Source organism: Echiichthys vipera, assembly GCF_963691815.1.
Source record: "Echiichthys vipera genome assembly, chromosome: 10".
NCBI lineage: Eukaryota > Metazoa > Chordata > Actinopteri > Perciformes > Trachinidae > Echiichthys > Echiichthys vipera.
In genome coordinates, this window is record NC_139835.1 from 28,057,557 (window position 1) to 28,083,522 (window position 25,966).

The following is a 25,966-nucleotide window of genomic DNA, read 5'->3' on the forward strand; positions in this document are numbered from 1 at the left end:
TTGGAATGAAAACCTGCAGCCACACGGCCCTTTACTGGATCTGTCTGACACCCATGCCCTATGGTGTTATTTAGCTTTAGCTTTCCAGAGTAATACGGGGGCACTGCCACCCTCTGCCCGTAACTGTCCCACTGTGAACATTCACAATGTTTATATCTCCAGACTAGAAGGGAGTCGGCCCTTCTTGGTCTGATTAGTTCAGATCCAAAACCATCCAAATAGTTGTAATGTTATCCCCCGTTATGTAAAGCTTCTTAGCGTTTCATGAATCTGGCTCTTGATCTCTGCAGAAATAATTTCCGGTTTCTCTACGACTCTCTGGTCAGTGTGCACTTTGAGCACTTCCCGTAGAAAAGCTTTTCCTCCGCAGCCACAATGCAAATTCCATTTCCTGCACTACGGCTCTGTCTGGCTGGTAATCACTCACTTTTCCCTTAATTCGATCTTTGCCATTTACTGTTGGTATTTATTCCACCAAAGAGCAACACGGCATCTGTTTCTGATAGAGACGGACGGACAGAGCTCTGACACCGAATGTCAGAAAGAGAGAAATGTATTCGTTGAGACATCGGCGGAAGAACAAAATGAGAAATTATGAGTGTGGACATCTGTCCTTAGACTAGAGCTTTGATTTCTGATGTCTTATAGACCTTAAAGTCTGGTAAATGTCATGAATAATGTCTGTTTTTTTATTCGGACTCAGGTTCAAAACTACTGCTGTGGATCGGACTCAGTCTGGGAAAGAAACTATGCATCTCACACACAAGACGCAATGACTAACATTACAATAAGTCTGTAACAGGATGCATTATTTAAGATTGGGGGTCTGTAGCTGCCATTCCTAATAGCTCTTAACACTTCCAACGTCTTCCAATGTGGTTGGACAACATGTCATACTAGGTGCTAGTGGACAGAGGCTAGCTGTTCCCCCTTGTTTCCAGTCTTTGTGCTAAGCTAACCTTACATCTGCTGAAGTTTCATATTTACTATACAGACATAAGAGGAGTCTTGTCCTCTAATTGAACTCTGCAAGATTGCAAACACTCGCATTTGACCAAGTGTAATAATCTTGAGAAACTCCCTTTCCTGTTCTAACTCTGCAGGGATTCAGCTGATAGTTATTGATGAAAGTTTCTCCATGCTTTAATGACTTCTTGCTGCTCTTCACTGACAAAACATGAAGGTGTGTCAGAGTATAACAACAAAAAGCAGGAACTAAACTAAATAGGAACTGCTCCCTTAAAATCTAAAAAACAGAGAAACCCGACGGTCACCCTAAAAAACACACATTACCTCACACCAACACTCCCCAGCCATCATCATCATCATCATCATCATCATCATGCAGTGTTAGCACCAGCAGAGATGGACTCATCACAGCCTCACCACATGTGGCTGCCATATGCAGAGACATGCGGAGTGGCAGAGGGCTGATGGGACAAAAAAAGGACAAAAGGTCCAAGAGGCTGAGCTGTTGTTTTTCCATTGCAGAGTAAAAAACTTGACACGTCTGCAGAACCCTTGCATGGCACGGAAGGCAGCAAAATATTTACGATTTCAAATGTGATCACACATTTACATCATTTTAAAGTTCAAGACTGGAGAAAGAAAACACATGAGCATCCACTGACATCTGTGTTAGTTCGACAGTCCTCATTCACAGTTCGTATAACTACGAAAATAAATGCACTGTAATTCTTGATACTCCATTAATGTATAACTGTAGAAATTACATCTGGAGCAAAGAAGTAAATCAGGTAAATGTAATATAAGAGCGCCAAAATCCTTGTAGGAGGAGGGTCGGGGTGATGGATGGGTCCCAAATCAGAGGATTTTCACCTGGAGGACCCGTGAAAAGTACTTTAAGTCCAACTATGACCTTTTTTCTGATCTGAACACCTACCTCACAGTATTAAATAGAACGCCATATTTCGTACGATAACATAGAAATTCATCTCATCTTCAGCCGCTTATCCGGGGTCGGGTCGCAGGGGCAGCAGCTTTAGCAGGGGACCCCAAACTTCCCTTTCCCGGGCCACATTAACCAGCTCTAACTGGGGGATCCAGATGCGTTCCCAGGCCAGTGTGGAGATCTAATCTCTCCACCTGGTCCTGGGTCTTCCCCGAGGCCTCCTCCCAGCTGGACGTGCCTGGGACACCTCCCTAGGGAGGCGCCCAGGGTTCATCCTTACCAGATGATCCTGAACCACCTCAACTGGCTCCTTTCAACGCAAAGGAGCAGCGGCTCTACTCCGAGTTCCTCACAGATGCTGAACTTCTCACCCTCTCTCTAAGGGAAACTCCAGCCACCCTCTTGAGGAGACACATTTCGACCGCTTGTACCCGCGACCTCGTTCTTTCGGTCATGAATCATAGGAATTGTTGAGTGTTAATATTTGTACGTAAAATCACCAATCGGGTTGGACAGGCTAATTTCCGCCCTATGATGCTCGTCACCTCGGTCAGTAACTGACCTTCGTCATTCCTGTCTCCTCTTAACGAGCACTTGGACATCTTTCCAGATAAGTCGGCACAGAGTTTGACGCAGAGACTGAATACGTTTTTTAAAAAAAGAAAGAACGATCAGAAAGGCAGACTCGTCTACTGGCAATGAAAAAAAGAGTCTATCTCCCATTTTTGGTGGGTTATCTTGTTATTGTAAAAAAACTGCACATGCACTTGTTTTGTTGGTTAGTTCAGTTCCAGCTGAATGCGTTTTTGCACAGAACAAGGACTGTGGTAGCGTTCCAATCACATAATGGCCAGTATGTGGAGGAGGAGTGATTACAGTGATCAAACACTCTCTACAATTAAAGCACATAAGGCCGTGTGAGTAATGAATCAAGACACATTTGGGGAAAGATCGGAACATTTCCTGTAAACTGAAGGAAAGAAAAGATGGAATCAATAATCAGCAGCTGTGTGAAACAAGCAGAACGATCCCAGATCCAGCTGTAGACATGTGGACGGCAGCACTGATAAGAATCTTAAACTTACACTGTCACAGAGTTACTGTGATTGAACGCTAACTGCTTTTTAGGTATTTCAGTCATTTCAAATATGTATAGATGAGAAAAATGCATAAAAGAGTTCAAAGTAAAAAATGTTGGACATGAAAGAGGAGCTCTCAACCACATCTCAAAAGAGAAACTACCTTTAGATGAAGCTGCATGCGCCGAATAATGCTAGTACGTTCTTTTATTTAAACTCTTTGTGCAGGTGGGGGTTAGCCAGGACAATACCAGACAATTGTAAGTCCAAAAAACAGACCTCTACTTGCCAAGAGTTAGACGAGAAGATCGGTACCACCGTCAGGTCATGTCAGTACGCTAAATATGAACCTCATAAAGCTGCTGCCCCCGCGACCCGACCCCGGATAAGCGGTTGAAGATGAGATGAGATGCAAGCAGGCGACTAGCTCAGCATAAAGACTGGACACGGTCTCTCTGTGTCTACAGGAACCTCTAAATTTGCCTAGTTAACATGTGGAGGTGCCCAGAACCAGACTAAAAGTTTCCCCCTGCGTGCAGTCTTCATGCTACGCTAAGCTAACCGTGGTATTGATCTTCTAACCCTTAAATGTGTCAAACTATTCCTTTATTTCACCATCAGGTTAAAATGCATTTTTTACCAGGTGAGCGTAATTAACACTTGTTTGAATGACTTGTTAAGACGGACGTTGCTTCACTGGATGAAACACACCAACGAGTCGTCTGATCGCGTGACACGTTGGAAAAGGTATTTGTGGAGTGCAACATGAAAAGCATGCCGCATTTTATTAGTGACCAGGGAAACAGATGGCGTGTAAAAAAAAACAACAACCAACGCTTACATTCTCCTCGTCCTCCTCACTCTTGTGCCGTAACAAAGACTTTATGACCTCCTTTTGATCCAAAGTCTTTTTTTTAACCGATTCACCACGAAACGCCCCGGACCTGATTTCATTGTTTATTAAAGGATTATCACCCAGTTCCATCGTTTATTTCATTATGTCAGATCCTCAGCTCATTTTCACCTGCATCGTGACTAACAAATAACTCACAGCTCATGTTACGCTATTAAAAGTTAATGCCGTATATTTTAAGGGTTTATTTGTTATGAGTGCACCTCGGTTTATGTACTGGAAGTGCCCTCAGGAGTGTTTTCCCTTCGTCATCAGGAGTGTTGCCCTAATAAAGCCTCCCAGCTGAAGGAAGGACAGCCAGACGCAAGCAGATCGGCCTCTACCGCTGAATCCAAGGATGTGGATGACTCAGCAGAGAGGACAGGTCATACCGGCTTCGAGTGATGAAGCTGATTCCATTTTATTAAGTGCCCGATCATTACAAAAGTTGTCTCGACCCTTAGAGTGGGTCTAGACCACACTCCGATTCACTGTATTTAGTATTTAAAGAGACCCGACAATGCCCACGTAGCAGTAATGATAATCAACGATGTAAAAGTAATTCTTATAAATATACGCAGACACGGTGATGTGGTGGTTAGCACTGTCGCCTCACAGCAAGAGGGTTCCTGGTTTGAATCTCGGCTGGGGCCCTTCTGTGTGGAGTTTGTATGTTCTCCCCGTGTCTGTGCGGCTTTTCTCCGGTTAATTGATGACTCTAAAAATCACCGGTGGGTGTGAATGTTTGTCTGTCTCTGTTTGTCTCTATGTGCCCTGTGATAGACTGGCGTCCTGTCCAGGGTGGACCCCGCCTAACGCCCGATGTCAGCTGGGATCGGCTGCAGATTCTGATAGTGAAACAAGTCATTACAGACATCTCTTTTGCCGTCTAAGTCAATGAGCCCAATGGCATCACTTGATAGACACGGATGTTGCAGTTCCACCTTGTGGCCACTATGTCAAATCGGACCTAAAGTCCGTCGCACCTCCTGGGGGCCTGACCAACTGTCACACTGAACACGCATGAGAAAATATAAAGGCCCAGATGCTTTCTTACACCACAACAGGATGAATCCTTCAGTGAGGCGAGCTGAAGCGTTTAACCACTTCCTGCTCCTCCTCCTCCTCTTTTCTCCGCAGCAAAAATCCAGATTTATAAAAAGTCTGAATGAGAGGCAGCCACATGTGTGCGTTGATTAAAACCGTCCTCCTGCTGCGTAATTATAAACAAGCGCCCTCATAATCATCCCCAGTTTCTTCATCTCAACAAGCATGTCCGCCGTAATGAAGCAGGTGTGTGTGTGTGTGTGTTTGGTTTTTACTGAGACTTGATACTTTTAGCAAATCATCAACAGAGTTTATGCAATAAATGGGCTACACACACACACACACACACAGGCAAACACACACACACACACACACACACACACACACACACACACACACAGAGACACACACACACACACACACAGCTGGGCTAAGTGTGTGAGCTCCAGTCACACTGTGAATAAATCATAGTAAAAGGTTCCTGAATTATGTAGCAACGAGTCCAGACGCCAGGTGTGTGTGTGTGTGTGTGTGTGTGTGTGTGTGTGTGTGTGTGTGTGTGTGTGTGTGTGTGTGTGTGTGTGTAGAGAGAGAGAGAGAGGGGGGAGAAGTGGAAATCAAGGTAAGTGAGGCAAAGGAAGGAAACAGAAATGAGAAAAGAGAAGTGAAGAAAGATGAGAAGACGCAGAAACAAACATATGGATCAAAGAGACTGAACGTCAGATAATTGCATCAAAACTGAACTGATGGTAAAAAAAAAGAAGTATTGCGACACTGGCTGCAGTTTAAAGGGATTCAAATTAGGAAATATGTGTACTATTCGCTTTGTTGCTGAGAGTTACACAAGAAGATGGATATGAAGATACAGCCAGCAGGGCGGGTTTTGGACAAAGATTGTAAACAAGAAGTAACATGTGGCTCTGTCACCTGTCACCTCTGATGGGTTTCATGTGTGTGTTTCAGTGGTAATGACTTACATCTACTCTCGTTACTGGAACAACGTTGTTTCTTTGTGTACTTTTGACTTAAACCTGGGGTAGGCAGGTCATTTTTGGCAATGTTGGGCAAAAACAATGAAAAAATTATCTTTCATCAGATTTTACTGTTACTGTTTTCATGATTTTGATAAAAAAGTCCGCAGAATACCACAATACCACCGTACCACAGTGTAGAAATACACTTCTACACATACAATTGGCGGCAATAGCTCAGTCCATAGGTGTCTTGGCTGGGAACCGGAGGGTCGCTGGTCACTGGCAGCCCCCTCGCTCTGACATCTCTCCATAATTGCATGTATATAGGTCCTGTGTGTGCATGTGTGTGTATTTCGGGCATGTGTGTGTGTAACATGAATAACAATAATAGAGTGAAAAAACTGAATTTCCCCGTTGCGGGACTAATAAAGGAATTCTTCTTCTTCTTCTTCTTCTTCTTCTACTCTGCTAGAAAGTCAAAGTATGCATTCAAAGTAAGTATTTAAGTTAAAGTACAAAAGTATCAAACTATACTTTAGATACCAAAAGTACAAGTAGTCATTAACCAGCTCTAACTGGGGGATCCTGAGGCGTTCCCAGACCAGTGTGGAGATCTAATCTCTCCACCTGGTCCTGGGTCTTCCCAGAGGCCTCCTCCCAGCTGGACGTGCCTACTTCAGTACAATACTTGAGTAAATATACTTAGTTACTTTGCATCACTGCTCGTCCTTGACAGGAGACTTGAGCCAATCACAGGTCATTTCAGATGGATAGAGAGGGGGTTCCTGTTGGCTCAGGACGGAGAGGGAGAGCCACAGGAGAAGCTCACTCTGCTTCAAATTCTGCTTTTTATTTTTAATTCTTACCTACTACAGCTTTAAGTACTTTATGATCACAGATAAGTGTACTTCCCTGCATTTGAAGTTGCATCCATGATGAAAAAGTCCTGATAAACTGTGAAAATGGACCAAAATAAATGATATATCAGCTTTTACTTTGGTAGTTTAATACTGTTCTGTTCTCTGTGAAGCTTCGCTGAGGTCGACGGTTGTATATTTATTTATGACAGATGATGACGTGTATGCACAGGCTCTTGTGCTCCACTTGTGCATAAGTTGACATTTGATGCAGTTTATTCCGAAGCCTACGGATGTTCTTTAATTCATAACAGTGTGTGTTTTCCCTTGTACTCACACCTCTGACGTGCGTTACCTTGGAGATGTCCTGCCCGTCGATGCGGATGCTGCCACTCTGAGGGTCGTAAAACCTGAACAACAGACGCAGGATGGAGCTTTTCCCTGATCCAGACGGACCGACCTGCACGCGCGCACACACACACACACACACACATAAGCACACACACATTAGCCTACCTCCGCTTCGCAGCAGCAGAAATACAGAAATACATGGGGACATAGGGTTAAATATGCCAAAATGTCCCTTTAAAGACAATTTTGAAAGCGGGGCTAACACACCTTCCACCTTGATAGATGTATATGTAGAAAAGACAACGTACCAGAGCGACTGTCTGTCCCGCCTCAGCTGTGAAGGACACATCCCTAAGAATCTCAGAGCTGCACACACACGCACACACACACACACACACACACACACACGGACACAAATACATATAGTAAACATTACATAAAGATCAATGCACACAGGATGAAAACAAAGACATCAATAAATAAAAGTCAATATGTTTCTTAGAGCTTAAGTCCTCCAGACAGCAGGTCTGAGTACAGATGAAGCTTGTCCTTCAAAATAAAAGCCCCAGAGATCGAATCATTAATGCACACGCATCACAAATTACTGGGAACTGAAGATGCTTGGATCGCATTTCTCTGTCATATTATTCGTTAATGCTATTTTTGACAAAATGTTCTTAAAAACCTAAGGGATAAACACTTATTTTGCCACTTTTGACTTTTATGATGCAGAAATGATCGAGTGATTCAAATGTTTTGTGATCTGCTTCCTCTAAAGTCATGTTTTGATTTGGTTTATGCAGCAAAACTTAAATGTTACGGTTAGAGAAACCAAAAACATCAACACTGTATGTTAGTCGGCACGGGTTATCCAGATGACAGTCTTTGTTTGAATCTACCACTGAATAAAATCAGATCAAAGGAAAATGAAGAGTAAAGTGAATTTAAACTGTAAATAGATTAGATTTGATGAGGGCTACACACCCAGGCACGTAGCTGAAACAGACTCTGTCAAACTCCACCTGACCTGCTGTGAGCTGCAAGTCCTGGGCATCCTCAGCATCCTGAACCTGTGAGGAGGGGGGAGGAAGAGGAGGAGGAGGAGGATGAGGGGGTGGAGGGGGAGGAGGAGAAAGAGGGAGGAGAAGGAGGGGAGGAGGAGGAAGAGGTGAGGAGAAAGATGAGGAGCAGTAGGGAAGAGGGGGGGAGGAAGAGGAGGAGGAGGATAAACAGGGGGAGGAGGAGGAAGGGGGGAGGAGAAGGAAGGGGGGAGGAGGAGGAGGAAGTGGAGGAGGAAGGGAGAGAAAAAGGAGGTTGTGGAGGAGAATGAGGGTGAGGGGGTAGGAGGGGGAGGAGGGGGGAGGAGGAAGGCGGGAGGAGGTGAAAAAAGATGAGGAGAAAGAAGAGGAGGAGTAGGGAAGAGGGGGTGGAAGAAGAGGAGGAGGAGGAAGAAGAGGAGGAAGAAGAGGAGGAAGAACAGGGGGAGGAGGAAGAGGAGGAGGAGGATAAAAAAGGGGAGGAGGAGGAAGGGGGGAGGAGGAGGAGGAGAATGAGAGGGAGGGCGGGGAGGAGGAGGAGGTAGGGGGAGGAGGAGCAGGAGAAGGAGTGAGGAGGGGAGGAGGGGGAAGAGGAGGAGTGGGAGGAGGATGAGAAAGGTGAAAAAAGATGAGGAAAAAGAAGAGGAGGAGGGAAGAGGGGGAGGAGGAAGAGGAGGAGGAGGATAAAAAAGGGGACGAGGAGGAAGGGGGGAGGAGGAGGAGGAGGAGAATGAGGGGGAGGAGGAGGGGGAGGAGGGAGGTGGAGGAAGAGGTGAAAAATGATGAGGAAAAAGAAGAGGAGGAGTAGGGAAGAGGGGGAGGAAGAAGAGGAGGAAGAAGAAGAGGGGGAGAAGGAGAAAGAAGAGGAGGAGGAGGTGTAGAAAGAGTAGCCAAGTGGGAGGAAGAGGAGGAGGAGAAACCCAAAATACAGGTATGAACATGAAAAGGAGCAGAATATGGGACCTTTAAATCTGCGTCCCTCTCCATCAGCTTTTTGTGATCCCTCTCTCCTTTCCTGACCTCCTCCTCACCCTCCTCCTCCTCCTCCTCCTCCTCCTCCTCCTCCCCCCTGACTCCCTGACTCCCCTCGCCCACGTCTTCCCAAGCCAAAGAAAAAGGGCCGCTGTGTTTTTAAGGTGCTCTAATGCTTTTGTCTACATTCATGTGGCTGTTTACCATATCAAGGGCCTGTGAATGCAGGAGCCTTCAGTGAGGCAGCCGGAGGACGCCTTTTCCCACCGACACACACACACACACACACGCACGCACACAGGCACAGACACACACACACACACACACACACACACACATGCACACACGCACGCACACACACACACACACGCACACACACACAGGCACACACACATACTCACACACACACACACACACACACACACACACACACACACAGGCGCACACACACACACACTTGTTGATCTCCTAATCCGCTGACCTCTGACTGTGTGAGTTTTCAGGCACGACTGAAGCGGCGCGATCAGAAATGAACATTAATTAAACAAGATTTTAGTTTGAATTATGCACTTATCTGTAATTATTATATGTCATTTATATTCTTATTATAGAGATTTCTCATTACGCTCAGCCGTACTGTTCTGTATATAACTTCTTTACAATAATATACATTATATTGTACCTGTTAGCTAAGCTAATTCAGCTGAAACTGGGAACAAAATTGTCAATATCATGTGTAATAGTTAGTGTTATTACTTTTTCAGCATCATCATGTACAATTTCTTTTTATAGCCAACTTATGAACGAGGTCGCGGGTACAAGCGGCAGAAATGTGTTTCCTCAGGAGGGGGGCTGGAGTCTCCCTTAGAGAGAGGGGGAGAAGTTCAGCATCCGTGAGGAACTCGGAGTAGAGCCGCTGCTCCTTTGTGTTGAAAGGAGCCAGTTGAGGTGGTTCAGGATCATCTGGTAAGGATGCTCCCTGGGCGCCTCCCTAGGGAGGTGTTCCAGGCACGTCCAGCTGGGAGGAGGCCTCGGGGAAGACCCAGGACCAGGTGGAGAGATTATATCTCCACACTGGCCTGGGAACGCCTCAGGATCCCCCAGTTAGAGCTGGTTAATGTGGCCCGGGAAAGGGAAGTTTGGGGTCCCCTGCTAAAGCTGCTGCCCCCGAGACCTGACCCCGGATAAGAGGCTGAGATGAGATGAGATCTAATTTGTATTGCTATTTTATCAGGCAATGATGTTAACATTACTCCTTATACACTTTATATTTTATTCTTATGCACGTATGCATATTCTGTATGTATGTTGTATATTACGCATTTCCTCATACGTTTAAATAAAGTTCTTTCTCATCTTATCTCAAACCAGCAGTTTATTATTAATCAAAAATACCAGGCAAACAATGTTATATTTGCCCAGTGATATGAAAAATATATATAAATTAATTAAAAAATAAAATGCATACAATAAATGTGTCAAAAATGTATCAAATAATCTGTTTCCTCACTTTAAAAAAAAAATAAATACAAATTTAGACCAAAAATTGACAAAGAGTTGAAAGTTAAGGACACGTTTTACACATGCTCATGTCACAATATTGACATGTTTTCTCTATTTGTTGACAAAATATTGTTAAACAAACTTACCTGGGATTAAATCAGCAACCTTCCCAACTAACACACATGAACATAGTAATTATTTCATACAAAGTCCCTTCATAAAGTTAAGCAATCAGTTATTTACCATTAATAACAGACTGTGTTTAATCAGACTTGGTTTAAAATGAATTAAAATACAAAAACAAACATGTGCAGGATGTAAAAGTGTGTTGTGTTTCATGGCTCACCTCTTTCTGCTCAGTCAACAGGGCCAACATGTTCTCCATGTCGACGAATGCACTCTGAATGAGCCTGCAGAGACATTACTATTATTATTAATATATATTATTATGCATTCATTCATTCATCTTCAACCGCTTGTCCCTGTCGGGGTCGCGGGGGGGCTGGAGCCGATCCCACGGGCGTGAGGCGGGGTCCACCCTGGACAGGACGCCAGTGTATCAAAGGACACATAGAGACGAACAGAGACAGACAACCATTCACACCTACGGGTGATTTAGAGTCATCAATGAACCGAACACCTGCACGTCTTTGGACTGTGGGAGGAAACCGGAGAACCCGGAGAAAACCCACGCAGACACGGGGAAAATTATTGTTATTAAAAATCTTAAGGAGTACATCTTTAAAACATCTCCCTAAACTCAAGGGGTTTATTTAGGAACGTTGCATAAATCCTCAGCTGTCCTTCAGCAGCGTCTTAGGGTGCACGCTTATACATCATCACGTCGTTATACGACACATGCATTGATAGACGTCATCGCAATTTGTTGCTTTGTTTTTGAAAAGGGGTTCAATAGACCTCAGGTTTTGTGAACGCGGAGGAAACCCACGCAGACACGGGGAGAACATATATATCAGATGCAGTAATAGTGGAAATAACAGAAGCACCACACACTGCTCTGTTGTATGACTTTACCCACTTAGTCAATGCACATTACTGATGATCAAATACCAGTAATCTCATTGTGTAAATATTTTGTGAAAAGCACCAAAAGTCAACCTGCAACATCGATAATGAGGTGTTTTGATCCAATATATTGTGATATTCAATATTCCTCATGTCATCCAGCCGATAATGTCACATTTATATAGCACATGTCATTAAAAATAAACTCAAAGTGCTTTACATTTAAAGACAAAATAGAAATATATAAGCATAAACATAAGAACAAAGCAGAAACAACTAATATTAGACTACAGTCTTATCATCCAGCACAGATTTGTGAATATAACCTCTTTAAAATATGAGGCGCTGGTGGTCTCCCATAAATGAAGCTTACCTGTAGTAGGTACCAAACCAGTTGAGAGGAGTGTACAGCTGGATGATGTAGGTACCAAACAGAACATAGTCTCCAATCTGCAGGGAAAGTAAACACATGCAGCTGCTGAACATGACTGATCCTAGAATCAAAGGTTACTGGAAGTCAATGGTATCCATTAGTCAATGAATGGGTGCAAAATTTGGAGGAACAGCAGGCTTTTTTTTCTCCTCTCTCTCTACACGTGGAGGAGAGCGGTGGTGGATAATTTACTTAAATCGGCAAGAATTGAGATACGTTTTGCAGTAAGATGTAACTGCAGACGCGCCACTGGGACTTCATCTCCCAGAGTTCCTTTGGAAGCCGAACAGAGTCGACTGTATGACGTCAGTAGGGTGAGGGTGAGGGTTAGACGTCAGTACCTGCAGCGATGCAGAGTGAGGCTTTCACATGCTCCACACCAGTGACGTGCAGTCAGGGGAGGCAGGTGAGGCTATGCCTCCCCTGTCATCATGAGAGGAAAAAGAAACGAAATAATAAAATAACAAATATTAATATTTGTCCTCTGGACTATGATTTTGGTGTGGTTCTTAATGTATTTTGACCGTTTTTATAGTAAAAATGGCAGAAAATTCTGTATTTCCTGTTTAAATAAACGGAGTCGCTTCGGAGACGAGACAGCCGGGCCTCCCTCCAGATTGCGCAATCACTCACAAACTGTATTGAGCGCGTGCCCTCTGTGCGTGCTTGTTCCCATTTCTGTTTATGTTTCCAATATGATGGTTGAGGACACTTTTATGTAATAAAAGTATACGTCTTCTTTTCCATGGTGTTCAGTAATGTATTTTACGTATATGTGTAATATTTACATCGTATTGATAAGACATAAATCCACAGGGGAAATGCTTGGCTTGAGGCAGGCAGTACCTCTGCCTCAAGTTAGGCGGCGATAGTGAGCTGCCTAATAGCCAGCAGGTCACGGTGAACTCTAACCTGTGTGCAAAAAGTAAACACAGAAGTGTGCTGTGCGATGCTGTAGAGCTTAGCGACAAGCTGTCATTTCTCGCCCTGAAAATGGAGGATTTGATCTCTAAACTAAGAAATTTTTCAAAGCTGGACTTTCAGTCAAAGCGAGAAGTCATGTACAAGTAAAGGTAAGATATACTGCAATATACAGTGGCTCTGGTGTTTTAAAATGGTTTTCAGCATCCTATTCGCTCCTATTCTCTCATCCTATCCTATTGGCATCCAACTGTATGTTTGTAAATCTGACTTGTGAGTCAGTGCCTCCCCAACCCCAACCCTCACTGCACGTCACATGCTCCACACTGACAGAAGGTCCGAAGAGAGAAGGGTAACAACGTAAAAAGCGCCTTTAACTTTGCGTTTAGCGCGGGGAAAGTCTCCGCGGACACTCAGATCGTATTTCTCGACGAAGCAGCGAATACGAGCACTTTCATTAGTGGGTCACATGATCAGTTACCATTGTTTTAACTCACTCTTTTATAGATAAAAAGAATTTAACAGACTACATCTTTAACACAACATTTAACCAGTGCAATATTGTTGCGACGCAGCAGATAAACATGGGCCATCGGTGAATATCATCTATTTGTCGATACATCGGTGCATGTTCGAACAGGTGTTAGTTATAGACAATCCGTGACTAGCACGTCCAGCTGGGAGGAGGCCTCGGGGAAGACCCAGGACCAGGTGGAGAGATTAGATCTCCACACTGGCCTGGGAACGCCTCGGGATCCCCCAGTTAGAGCGGGAAAGGGAAGTTTGGGGTCCCCTGCTAAAGCTGCTGCCCCCGCGACCCGACCCTGGATAAGAGGCTGAAGATGAGATTAAAATCGGTGCATCTGATACCTGGAACTGTCCCTCGGAGACCAGGTGGGCACAGAGCAGAGATCCAGCCAGCAGTCCCGATCCTATGATGATGTTCTGGGTTTGATTCAGCAGAGCCAGGGAGGCTGAGCTCTTCCACTCACAGTGCTACACAAACACAACCAGCACACATTTCATTTATGAGTTGTCCATCTGCTGTTAGCTGCTCTTATGGTACCAGACGATGCTCCTCGTCATGCTTACTTGATATTTGAGAATGGCTTCCTCAAAGCAGCGGACTTCATAATCCTCAGCGCAGTAATATTTTACCTTTGAAAGGAAATAAAAGTCCAGAGAGAGAGAAGACTGAAACCTCCTGAAACGATGTCACTTATACCTGAACAGCGTGTTGCATCTACCGTCTCAAAGTTGAGCAGTGAGTCTACGGCTCTGGATTTGGCATTGTTGTCTCGACTGTTCATCTCTCTCCTGTATTTCGTCCTCCACTCCGTGATCAGGATGGTGCAGGCTGCAGACAAGAGTGCACATCATCAATTTGGAGCTGCATTCGACAGTGTGCATATATGGAGCTGCTCACTTGTTTGGCGAGTGATGTGAGAGTCTGATACTGTGGGACCTAATATGCCCCAGAAAAAATAGGCCGCACTGTTTGTTATTTGACGTATTAGTAAAACGTTTATAATGAGGTGGATCGGTGGTCGGGGTGGATAGATGAGTCGCAGAAACGCAGACGATCGTACCATGTGAAACCAACAGTCAACATTATGTCACAAGCAAACTTATATTTTGTGATGTAAGAAACATAATTAAAGGTTGAATATGGAGAATGAGCAGAGCTACGCCATCTAGTGTCTCAAGATCATAGTCGCAACAACCACAAATAATTCCAGCAGTTGGGTTGCCAGGTTCGTTGCAGAGTGTGTCAAGCGATCAGCCTGCTCCATGTCAAGTGATGAATCATAGAGGGTAACCACTAATTTGAACTAATTAACTTATTTTACAACAGTATTTAACGTTAGCCAGTCTTTAACTGGAAGTCTTTCTTTGAGTGGTGTGTAATTCATTAGCTCTCAACTCAAAATGATCCCTTGTTACTGTAACAGACAAACCTGGCAACCCGCAATGCCGGCCACTATTGGCTGTTACAATGGAAACAGAACGTGACAGAAAGTCTTTGACAAACCAGTCAAATTTTTTTTAAATATTATCTCATCTCATCTTCAACCTCTTATCCGGGGTCGGGTCGCGGGGGAGCAGCTTTAGCAGGGGACCCCAAACTTCCCTTTCCCGGGCCACATTAACCAGCTCTAACTGGGGGATCCTGAGGCGTTCCCAGGCCAGTGTGGAGATCTAATCTCTCCACCTGGTCCTGGGTCTTCCCCGGGGCCTCCTCCCAGCTGGACGTGCCTGGAACACCTCCCTAGGGAGGCGCCCAGGTGGCATCCTTACTAGATGATCCTGAACCACCTCAACTGGCTCCTTTCAACGCAAAGGAGCAGCGGCTCCAGCCACCCATTTTTTATGGAAAAGCAATATTTTAATTCTCTACCCCTCAAAACGCCCCCTGGGTGTATTTTTTTTTTTTTTAAATATAGATTTTGATGAAGATTCTCCATATTCAACCTTACACAAGGTGTTAAAAACAGTCCCGGTAATCCAGGAGGAAAACAAATCCCTCAAAATAAGAATGGAGTTCATTTTTGGTCCCTTTCACCTCACACAGTATCCGTCTGACATCTGTCCCCTATCTCGCAGCTTGAAACCTCTGGGTGGATGTGAGATTTCATTGGAACTGTTGCATAATAGCTCACACGCACGCACACGCACACGCACACGCAGACTCACTGAGGTAGAGGACCATGCATGTGAAAACGATGAGTCCGAACCAGACATTGAAGTAGGAGACGAAGTAGATGATGGCAATGATGATGTCAAAGATGGTGGGAAGGATGCTGAACAGGATGTAGCTAAAAAAAGCAATCACAGGTTATTTATTACATGTGTCCATACACTCGTTATCGTGGTATCGTGGATTTGAGGCTCTATGTCCTGTCCTACCTCAGCAGGTTGTTGATGGAAGATGTGCCTCTGTCGACGCTCCTCAGCACGTCTCCGGTGCGTCTCTCCAGGTGCCAGCGCAGAGACAAGCCATGCAGGTGGGAGAACAAACACACCTGAAGCTCAGAGGGGAGGGGGGACAGAGAGACACTTCCTGTTATGGGACGATACACACTGCCAATAACCACTCCAGCCATTTAGGGCGCACTCACACTGTCCATCCGTACCGTGCCCCAGCACGTTTCGCAGCTAAAGTCTAGTTCGTTTGACCAGTGTGAGTGCAACCGTACCGTGCCCAGGTGCAGCACGCTTGTCGGCCATGATCCGTTTGGGAGAGGTGGGCTTTTGTAAAGCACGTTTGCACGTGTACGAGCACGAGCGTGTGCACGTGTACAAGCACGAGCACGAGGCCTACGGCGGTTCTGACGTCATTTCCTGTGCGCCTGTTGGGACATAGAAAAAAGAAGGAGGGACCATGCACGGACATTTAACAACAACAACAATGGCGGCGAAAGGTTCACGTTGGTGTGATGCGGAGGTGGAGTGTTTACTGCAGATTTGACGCACGAAAACTCAGAGGTCTACGGAAAGATTTGTAAACAAAGCGACGCATCGCCATGACGTCATCAATGCGTGTGACGTGTTACTGCGTGATGACGTATGGACAGCAAGAAGCATTCTCCGAGGCCCAGGTAGTGTGAGTACAAACGGGCGTGGAGGGGGGGACAAGGACCCTAAAGCTCAGTGTGAGTGCGCCCTTACTCTCTGAGACCGTGTCCCAAATAATGACACAATCGAAAGCAATTTCTGTTGACTTTTGTTAACATACACTCAGCGGCCACTTTATTAGGCACACCTGGTGCTTAATAAAGTGTCAGTGTGGTCTTCTGCTGCTGTTCCCTGTCTGTAGAAAGTAGGTGGTGTTGTGCGTTCACAGATGCTCTCCTGCATTCCTCGGTTGGAACCAGTGGATATTTGAGTTCCTGTTGCTTTTCTGTCAGCTCCAACCAGTCTGGCCGTTCTCCTCTGACCTCTGGCATCAACACCGCATCTGCGCCCACAGAACTGCCGCTCACTGGATCTTTCCTCTTTTTGGAACCATTCTCCGTAAACCCTAGAGATGGTTGTGCGTGAAAATCCCAGTAGATCAGCATTTTGTGAAACACTCAGAGCTCCCGTCTGGCATTAACAACCACGCCACGTTCAAAGTCACGTATATCACCTTTCTTCCCCGTTCTGATGCTCGCTTTGAACTGCAGCACGTCCTCTTCACCATGTCTACATGCCTGAATGCACTGAGCTGCTGCCGTGTGATTGGCTGATTAGAACTTTGCGTTAACGAGCAGTTGGACAGGTGTACCTAATAAAGTGGCCGGTTTAGTTAATTGTTACTTTACACATAAGAGACTTCATTTAAGCAATAACCCTAACCCATCTCACTTTATAACAGATAGAAATGATGACCTAAATACGTAGTCTGACATTAAAGTGAAAGAACATACAGGTGAAGTCAAATAAGAGCTGCCAGAGCTGTACCTGAACGCCTCGGCTGGTAAACTGCTGAACTTTGATCCACATGAACTGACGGAGGTTGCTGATGAAACCGGAGGTACCTACAAGGAACAGAGAGAGAGAGAGAGAGGGAGGAAGAGGCCAAATGACTTCACGCTCACATTCACTCCAAACCACACGGGGGTAGATTGTATTGATATGAACATCTTGTATTTTCCACACACACACATACACACATTGCTCTGTATATGAACACACACCTGCCCCTCCTCCCTGTAGGAACTTGAGCAGAGTGTAGATGCAGACCGTGGCAATCAGCGAGGTCCAGCCGCCTCCTGCAGAGAGCTCATTCACTACGCACGCGTGCACGCACCCACACACACACACACACACATTCATAATTGACACATTAAAGGTGAAATTAAACGTAAAAAGGGAAAGTCTGCAATTTTAACCCAGTGCACTTTTTGACAAATTCAGCGAATATTTCCTTGTGGTCCGCTATCTGTCCGTGTGTGAAAAAATATGGTGTTCATCCACAGCCCTCGCTCTGCAAAGCGAGAATAAAGTAGCTCGCACCAATTCACACAACGTCAAGAGCCACACTGTTATATATTGTTTTGTGTTGTTGTTGTTGTTACTGTTTTTTGTCTTGTTTTCTTCTCTATCTCTTGTTCGGTCTCTTATCCGGGGTCGGGTCGCGGGGGCAGCAGCTCCAGCAGGGGACCCCAAACTTCCCTTTCCCGGGCCACATTAACCAGCTCTAACTGGGGGATCCTGAGGCGTTCCCAGGCCAGTGTGGAGATCTAATCTCTCCACCTGGTCCTGGGTCTTCCCAGAGGCCTCCTCCCAGCTGGACGTGCCTGGAACACCTCCCTAGGGAGGCACCCAGGGGGCATCCTTACTAGATGATCCTGAAAAAGGCCAGGTCTGCTCTGATTGGTCAGTGTTTCCACGTCTTCTGCATCTGTGCTCTATGCGTCTCTGCACCGCCATTGCAGTCGTGACAGCGCGTTTAAAGACGCAGTTTCTGAATACGGACTGTGTGTATCTCTCGGTGGATTGAGCGTTTTGATACTTTTACAGTATTTAAATAGCACCTCCACCTGCTTAATAATAAAAAACTCACCTTTTACAATACGGGACCTTTAATGCATCAGTAAAATAGCCCGTTCCGCATATCGAGTCTTTTGGTAGTTTAAATATATTTTGGTGCTCATACTCTTGCTTAAGTACATTTTTTTGTTTGTTTTACTTGTAGAGTAGCTATTTCTACACTGTGGTACTGAATACTTTCACGAGCATGAGCACTTTCACACACTCCCCCTTCTGCGACACAGACACAATCTCATTCACATTCATTACCAAGTGCTGGGAATCAGGATGAAATGAAAAAAAAACAGACAGACGAAGAAGAGGAGGAGGAGGAAGAGAAGGAAAACTGAGGCTCCAGACAGAGAGACAGACATGGTGAGAAAATGAGATTTAAAAAAAGGGGGAAAAATGAATAAAGAAATGTGTGTATTCTACATTCTTTAACTTTCTAGTGTGTGTTTTCAGTGGGGGGTATTTTCAACTCTTTGGCATCGGGTCCTGGAGTCGGAGGGGGGGGAGGCGGGGTCGGACCCAGAGACAAAACGTCCGTTGTACCGGTGTGTTAACTCCACGAAAAAGGCAGCTAATGCCGGCTAAGCATGACTGGCAGGAGGGGTGACCTCCCAGAAAACCCTCCGCGTGCGCGCGCACACGCACGCACGCACGCACGCACGCACGCACACACACACACACACACACACACACACACACACACACACACACACACACACACACACACACACACACACACACACACACACACACACACACACACACACACACACACACACACACACACACACACACACACACACACACACACACACACACACACACACACACACACACACACACACACACACACACACACACACACACACACACACACACACACACACACACACACACACACACACACACACACACACACACAATCCCCCCGCTGACTCCTCCACGCCTTCCTCATCACACAAAGCCGCGCACAGCTTCATTCTCGCCGCACTGGCTTCCACTTTCATGTCGCTCCAAAAGCCAAACGGCCGGTTTTCTAAAGGGGGAAAAGTAGCTGAAGACAAACTGAATGCTGACTTCCTCTGAAGTGGAGACTTCTGGGTCGCTGCCTCGTGGTGGACGCGGTCCTGTGTACAAAATAGGGTACAAAAGACTCTGGCAAATGATGACACCCCCTCTGAAAAATGAAGGTCACTTCCTCCTCCCACGGCAGCTGAACTGTTTCATAACAAATGACTACACCGGCCTTCGCGTCTTTTTTGTGTAGTTACGTTCACGAACTCTAGTCGACATTTTTAAACACTTGTTACTTTGGATCGATTCAGTTGTTGTTGGGCTTTGAATTTAATTGGCTTTATGTTTTTTTTACCCTATTTTTACTTTCTTTTTCTTTTACAATAAATTCACTAATTCATATGGTGTGGTGGTTAGCATTTGTCGCCTCTTAGCAAGAGGGTTCCAGGTTAGAATCCCGGCTGGGGCCCTTCTGTGTGGAGTTTGCATGTTCTCCCCGTGTCTGGTGTCCTGTCCAGGGTGGACCCTGCCTCACGCCCGATGTCAGCTGGGATCGGCTCCAGCCCCCCGCGACCCCGACAGGGACAAGCGGTTGAAGATGAATGAATGAATGAATATTTGTCTTTCATAAGTGGTTTCACAATTGCTTCAGCGTTTAAACTTCACTTTTATGTCCATGAAAGGTGCTAAAAGGCAAAGTAATTGTTGAAATTAAGTCACAACCAGCTATGGATGTGCAAAAGGCAAACTTTCTTTAAACGCTGGTCAAACTTCTGCCGTTTGGACATCCTGACAACCCAGAGGGCACAAACACACTATGGACACACAATCAATCAAGGACGTAAGAGAACAAGGTAGACCACACTTCAGAAACCTTGAGCACACTGCCATCTACAGTTTGGACAGTGAAATGCAGAAAAGGAGTCTCTCAGTTTAAACTGAACATTAAGTGAACTAAGAAGGACCCGGGTCCATTATGACTCCTCTGTTCTTAAAGGTGCTTACCAATGTTCTTGGAGTAAACAGGCACCAGCACATTAACCAGCCGCTCTGCTGCCAGTAGACCCACACACAGGAGCACGAGTCCCTGCAGCGCCGGGGTGCCTTTGGGCCAGACGTATGGCAGTAACAGCCGCACCTTCCTTCCGAAGCCTTGCCACACAGACGGGAAGGATGAAGACGGTGAGGGAGAGGAGGGGTGTTGGATCTGCATGGAAAGAAGAAGTCAGAATATGGGTTTTTATTATGTATGTTATTTCTATTCTTCTGCGTATTTTTTTTAATATATATAAATAAAATGCCTTGTTTCTTTTTTTTGTGTAAATATGCACTAGACTTTTCTTACTTTTTACAGCTCAAGAAGTGAGTTCAGACTGAACCAGAAGTTGATTTTCGCCTAATTTTCTCAAATGAAAAGAGTAAAACAACAGTAATTCATCACTCTCCATTGACTATGTATTGCATTAAGGTGTCTTCTTGTCAATTCTGTCTGCTAGCAACAGGATAAAGAACCAATAACTAAGTTTTTATAGGTTGAAGAAGACAAAATACAGGAAATAAGAGGTGCGGTAGGCGATCAGCAGGAAGAGCAGGAAAACGATGGGATCCTCACACTTAGCATGCTAACGCTACGTGTGAAGCAAGTCATTTATCAAATGGTCGAATATCAAGACTTTATTTCTATAAATCAAGATCAAGCTTATTGACAGAAAGCAACTTGTGGTGGATAAATAATAAAGCTCTGCAGTGTTATGTTTAAAAGGCCTTAAGCTTGGCGTGGCTAAGTTAGCTAGCTATCAAGCAAGGTGATTTATAATGTGCGGGAAGAAAGAGCGGTTTAACACAAAACTAAGTGTGATACCATGACACAACTACAAGTAATTTTGACTTTCTTGATTCGCAAAATTATGTTTAAATTCATTCATTCATTCATTCATCCTTAACCTCTTGTCCCTGTCAGGGTCGCGCGTGATGTGGGGTCCACCCTGGACAGGACGCCAGTCTATCACAGGACACATAGAGACGAACAGAGACAGACAACCATTCACACCTACGGGTGATTTAGAGTCATCAATGAACCGAACACCTGCACGTCTTTGGACTGTGGGAGGAAACCGGAGAACCCGGAGAAAACCCACGCAGACACGGGGACAACATGCAGACTCCACACCGATGGACCCCAGCCGGGATTCGAACCAGGAACCCTCTCGCTGTGAGGCTACAGTGCTAACCACCATTCCACCGTGTCACCCACTTTCAAATTGACAAATTAAAATTTAAAAAAAGATGTTTTTCGCTGTTCACCACCATGCATTTTTTTACTGTAATAAAGTTCACGGGAAGGGGAAGTCTCTCCGATGAAGTCATGATTTACCATTCAAAACAAATCGAATCATCTTTTCAGTCGAACTGATCAAAAATATGCGTAAAACTAACTCATTTTAGAATTTAGATTTTTCTTAGTCTCACATCTCACGGCTTCACTCCAGATTCTGGAGAACCTTTTGGACGAGCGATGGATTGACTGCCCCGTTGAAAAGTCATGCGGCTGGATTATGCCATTTGATTTCCTGTACAGTATCTTGTGTTTGATCAGCAATCCTTATGATTACTTTGGTTTTTGCATAACTTTGAATGATGTTCATTTGTAAAATAGCTTCACTAAAGGTGCGTATGTGCACTAAAATGTTAATATGTTGTATAAAGCAAGACTGCATGAACCAGAGCTCATTCTTTGTACACTGACATTCATAATTACGACATCAGGAACATATCTAGAGTATGTAGATTCTATCTCTCTAGATTCATCTCACATAGAGGCTTCAGCGTCACAGAGAAGTTATGTTTTATGTGTCGAAAACCTACAAGGTCGACTGTGGAAAGAAAATCTAAATCTGTTGAACTAAACTTACAGAAGACTTCGGAAAAAATCCCATGAATGAACTTACCTCGACATTCACGACTCCTCTTTTACCTCCGCCTTCACTCTTTGCAGTGACGTCGGCCATCTGACTCGCCTTCAGTTCCCTCACTGTGGGGTAAAGCTCATTCCTTCAGCAGCAGAACCACGAAACAAACCACACACGTCCTACAGTCACAGGATTAACAGCAAATACTTCATTAACTGGAGCTGCCTCAGAGTTTACCCTGCTGTGACTGACACACACACACACACACACACACACACACACACACACACACACACACACACACACACACACACACACACACACACACCTCAAAACAAAATGCTGACCACAGCTACAATAAACTGAAAGCTCAAAACACAACAGAAGTGTGTTAAGCCTGTGTGTGTGTGTGTGTGTGTGTGTGTGTGTGTGTGTGTGAGAGAGAGAGAGATAGAGAATGTATGTGTGCAATGTCACAAATAGCCTTGAATATTTCTAAGTTTCAAAGTCAGATGTTTTGAATGATATATATATATTGTATATATATATAAAAGATTTTTATAGCTAAACTATCCCTTTAACCAGAGTGTAAAGCGTCATGGCACCACCCAGTGGATACGAACGGACACACACACAAACACACACACACGCACACACACACACACAGTCTCTGTGATCACTGTCTGATTTGGTGCCTTACAGTATTTGAAAGATGTAAAGTTGCACAAAAACCACTGTGGCCAAACCAACCGCTCGCTCACTCTCACACACACACACACACACACACACACACACACTCACACTCACTCACAGACACTCACACACACACACACACACACACACACACACACACACACACACACACACACACACACACACACACACACACACACACACACACACACACACACACACACACACACACACACACACACACACACACACACACACACACACACACACACACACACACACACACACACACACACACACACACACACACACACTCACGGGCACACACCCTTCACCAGGTGGTTTAAGAGAACGAGACAGAAAGAGGAAAAAATACAAACAAGCAGGTTCTTTATTAGTAAAGAGTAACAAACCAGCGTATGGAGTAAGAAGAGAACAGAAGTGTGCCGCTTCGCACAGCAACATGAAGCCATCAGCATTAACGTTCATCTATGGACAAAGCTCAGCATGAACACGATCAGGATACAGCACAGGTTAGCATTCAACAGGGTGGAGCCACCATGGTGCTACGCGGCTCACCAAGCCATGACAGATGCATTGTGGGATTGGGGTACCGGGGCAGTCGGCCTGAAGTGTAACTCTGTGAGGAAGATCTGAGGCTCTTTGACAGAAAAGGTCTGATTAGAGGGGTTAATAACACTGCAGTGACACAAATACTGTACTTTATATCCCAAACATTAACTTGATAAAAGTGTAGTTACTTTGTAGATTCAGATTCATAATACAAAACATAACAAACAAATAAGTTAGAGGTTTGGATACGATTTTATCGATCCGCAGGGGGGAACTTTACAAGCCTAACCCGACAGTATACAAAGTAATTTAAAGTGTTATTCCGACGCATAATCATCCCATGGTCTTTTTCGGCACCTGCATACATCAAATAAGCCATCGAGGCGCTAACAGCCTGACGTGGCTAACACTGATTAGCTCGGGGCAGTATGTGAAGGCATTAAAACGTCTTTTTTAACCACTAATGCTGCTGAAAATAACAGCAGACCTCTGCAGCAGCATGAGAAGAGTACCTACACATAAATCAAAGTAATTGACTCGTATGGACTTTACTATGAGAGGAGCTGGTACAGGGGCCAGTAGGCAAGTCTTTAAAACCCTCTTCACTTACTACGTAGTTGGTGCTTTGTTTTGTGTGTAGGGACTCTTCTCATGCTGCTGCAGAGGTCTGCTGTTATTTTCAGCAGCATTAGTGGTTAAAAAAGACGTTTGAATGCCTTCACCGTGCTGCCCCGAGCTAATCACTGTTAGCCACGTCCAGCTGTTAGCGACTCTACCGGATTTCTCTGTTAATAGTTGTTACATGAACAAAACTGTCTTGATTGCTTATTTGATATATGTAAGGATGATTCTGCGCCGGAATTACGCTTCAAATGAGCGCCACTTTAATGAATGCATCAATTATTGTAATCCTATCCAATCAGAATATGAGCCAGTCTGCATAGTGAGCACTTTTACTCGTTACCTAAAGCATATTGTGACGTTAATGCTTGTGCTCCTTCTCTTGTTGAAGTTTGAATGCAGGACTTTTACTTATGACTAGAGTATTTCTACACTGGGGTTTGTTATTTATACCATCACAGATGGTGATCAGATCTAGATACCTTAACACACGTGTATTTAAATTAAAACCAGTTCAGCCAACAAATTCTTGTATAGGTTGATTGTGCAAGAAGTTTACAGCAACCAACGTATGTTTGTCGTTAGACGGTGAACTCTCCGGGCCACTGGAAACGACGGGACCAAAGGAGGAAGTAAGAGCCCCAAAGTCTGCGTAGGGACGAGGCTGGTGTGGCTGATCACATAAACACAGGACTTTCACGTAGGAGAGCTCTGATATATTGGATTATAATAACTGATGCATTCATTAAAGTGACGCTCATTTGTGTCTTGTGGGAAAAACAATTGAGCCAAACCAGGATCTTTTTGAACCCTAACCATGTTTTGTTCCCTAAACCTAGTTATGTTTCCCAACATGCAGTATATGTCAGTTTGGGAGTCATGAGCACACGACCTGTTGTTTAGGTGTGAGGTTGTGTTGGAAAAACAGGCGTGAATCGGGTCTAAATTCAGCTTAACATGCTCAGAAAAGGTCCAGGATCTGACTGGAAGGCCTCATTATTCCTCCACACTACAGACTCAAGACTAGAGATGTTCTACTTATAAATATCCCCTAAACTACATCATGAAACAAGAATAAAAAGGCTTTCTAATTTACTGAAAAATCACTAAAAAATGACTTGTTGTCGGATTCAACACAAAAGCATCCCTCGTTCAGATGTCACGTAGTTCAGACAGGCAACAGATCCGCTCTGTTCTTCAGAGAGTTAAATCCAAGCCTCTGCTGCGGTCAAACCGGAGGGTGAAGCTGTACTGGCTTTAGACAGGACTATACATACTTAAGAATACTGCTGCATTGTCAGATTTGTATTTGTCCGTTGCCAGTAACAGTCCAGAACAGTCAAAACAGACGTACAGACTTCAGTAAAGCTGAAATATTCCGGTGAGTTGCTCAAATATTATGCCTTTTGAAGTTATTCCTTATACCTGATGAAGACCCTGAGTGCTAGGCTAAAATACTAGAATGCAGAGGACAGTTGAGATGTAAACAGAGTAAATAAAGGGCTCAGGCTCTTTAGACGATAAAGGAAACCAGCAGAGACGGACTGCAGCCTCTTAAAGGGAAATTCCAGTTTAAAATCATCCCAGGGTCCTTTACGGCAAATACATTCATACACGAAAAAATGG

At 44.7% G+C, this 25,966-nt stretch overlaps 1 protein-coding gene across 1 annotated transcript in view; it reads right to left on the reverse strand.

The window, feature by feature from the left end:
- The window catches only part of abcb6b (ATP binding cassette subfamily B member 6 (LAN blood group) b), a gene marked incomplete at both ends in the record, with an annotated part of 34,959 nt that extends 12,407 nt beyond the window's left edge, over positions 1–22,552 (reverse strand). The window contains 14 exons of the mRNA XM_083921091.1: positions 7,117–7,221; positions 7,421–7,478; positions 8,097–8,182; positions 10,971–11,034; positions 12,024–12,100; positions 13,875–14,000; positions 14,097–14,162; positions 14,252–14,361; positions 15,699–15,820; positions 15,912–16,027; positions 17,448–17,524; positions 17,684–17,776; positions 20,550–20,751; positions 22,493–22,552. Of these exons, the coding sequence (XP_083777217.1) occupies positions 7,117–7,221; positions 7,421–7,478; positions 8,097–8,182; positions 10,971–11,034; positions 12,024–12,100; positions 13,875–14,000; positions 14,097–14,162; positions 14,252–14,361; positions 15,699–15,820; positions 15,912–16,027; positions 17,448–17,524; positions 17,684–17,776; positions 20,550–20,751; positions 22,493–22,552 (1,362 nt within the window). The remainder of the gene's footprint in view (positions 1–7,116; positions 7,222–7,420; positions 7,479–8,096; positions 8,183–10,970; positions 11,035–12,023; positions 12,101–13,874; positions 14,001–14,096; positions 14,163–14,251; positions 14,362–15,698; positions 15,821–15,911; positions 16,028–17,447; positions 17,525–17,683; positions 17,777–20,549; positions 20,752–22,492) is intronic.
- Between the last annotated feature and the right edge of the window lie 3,414 nt (positions 22,553–25,966).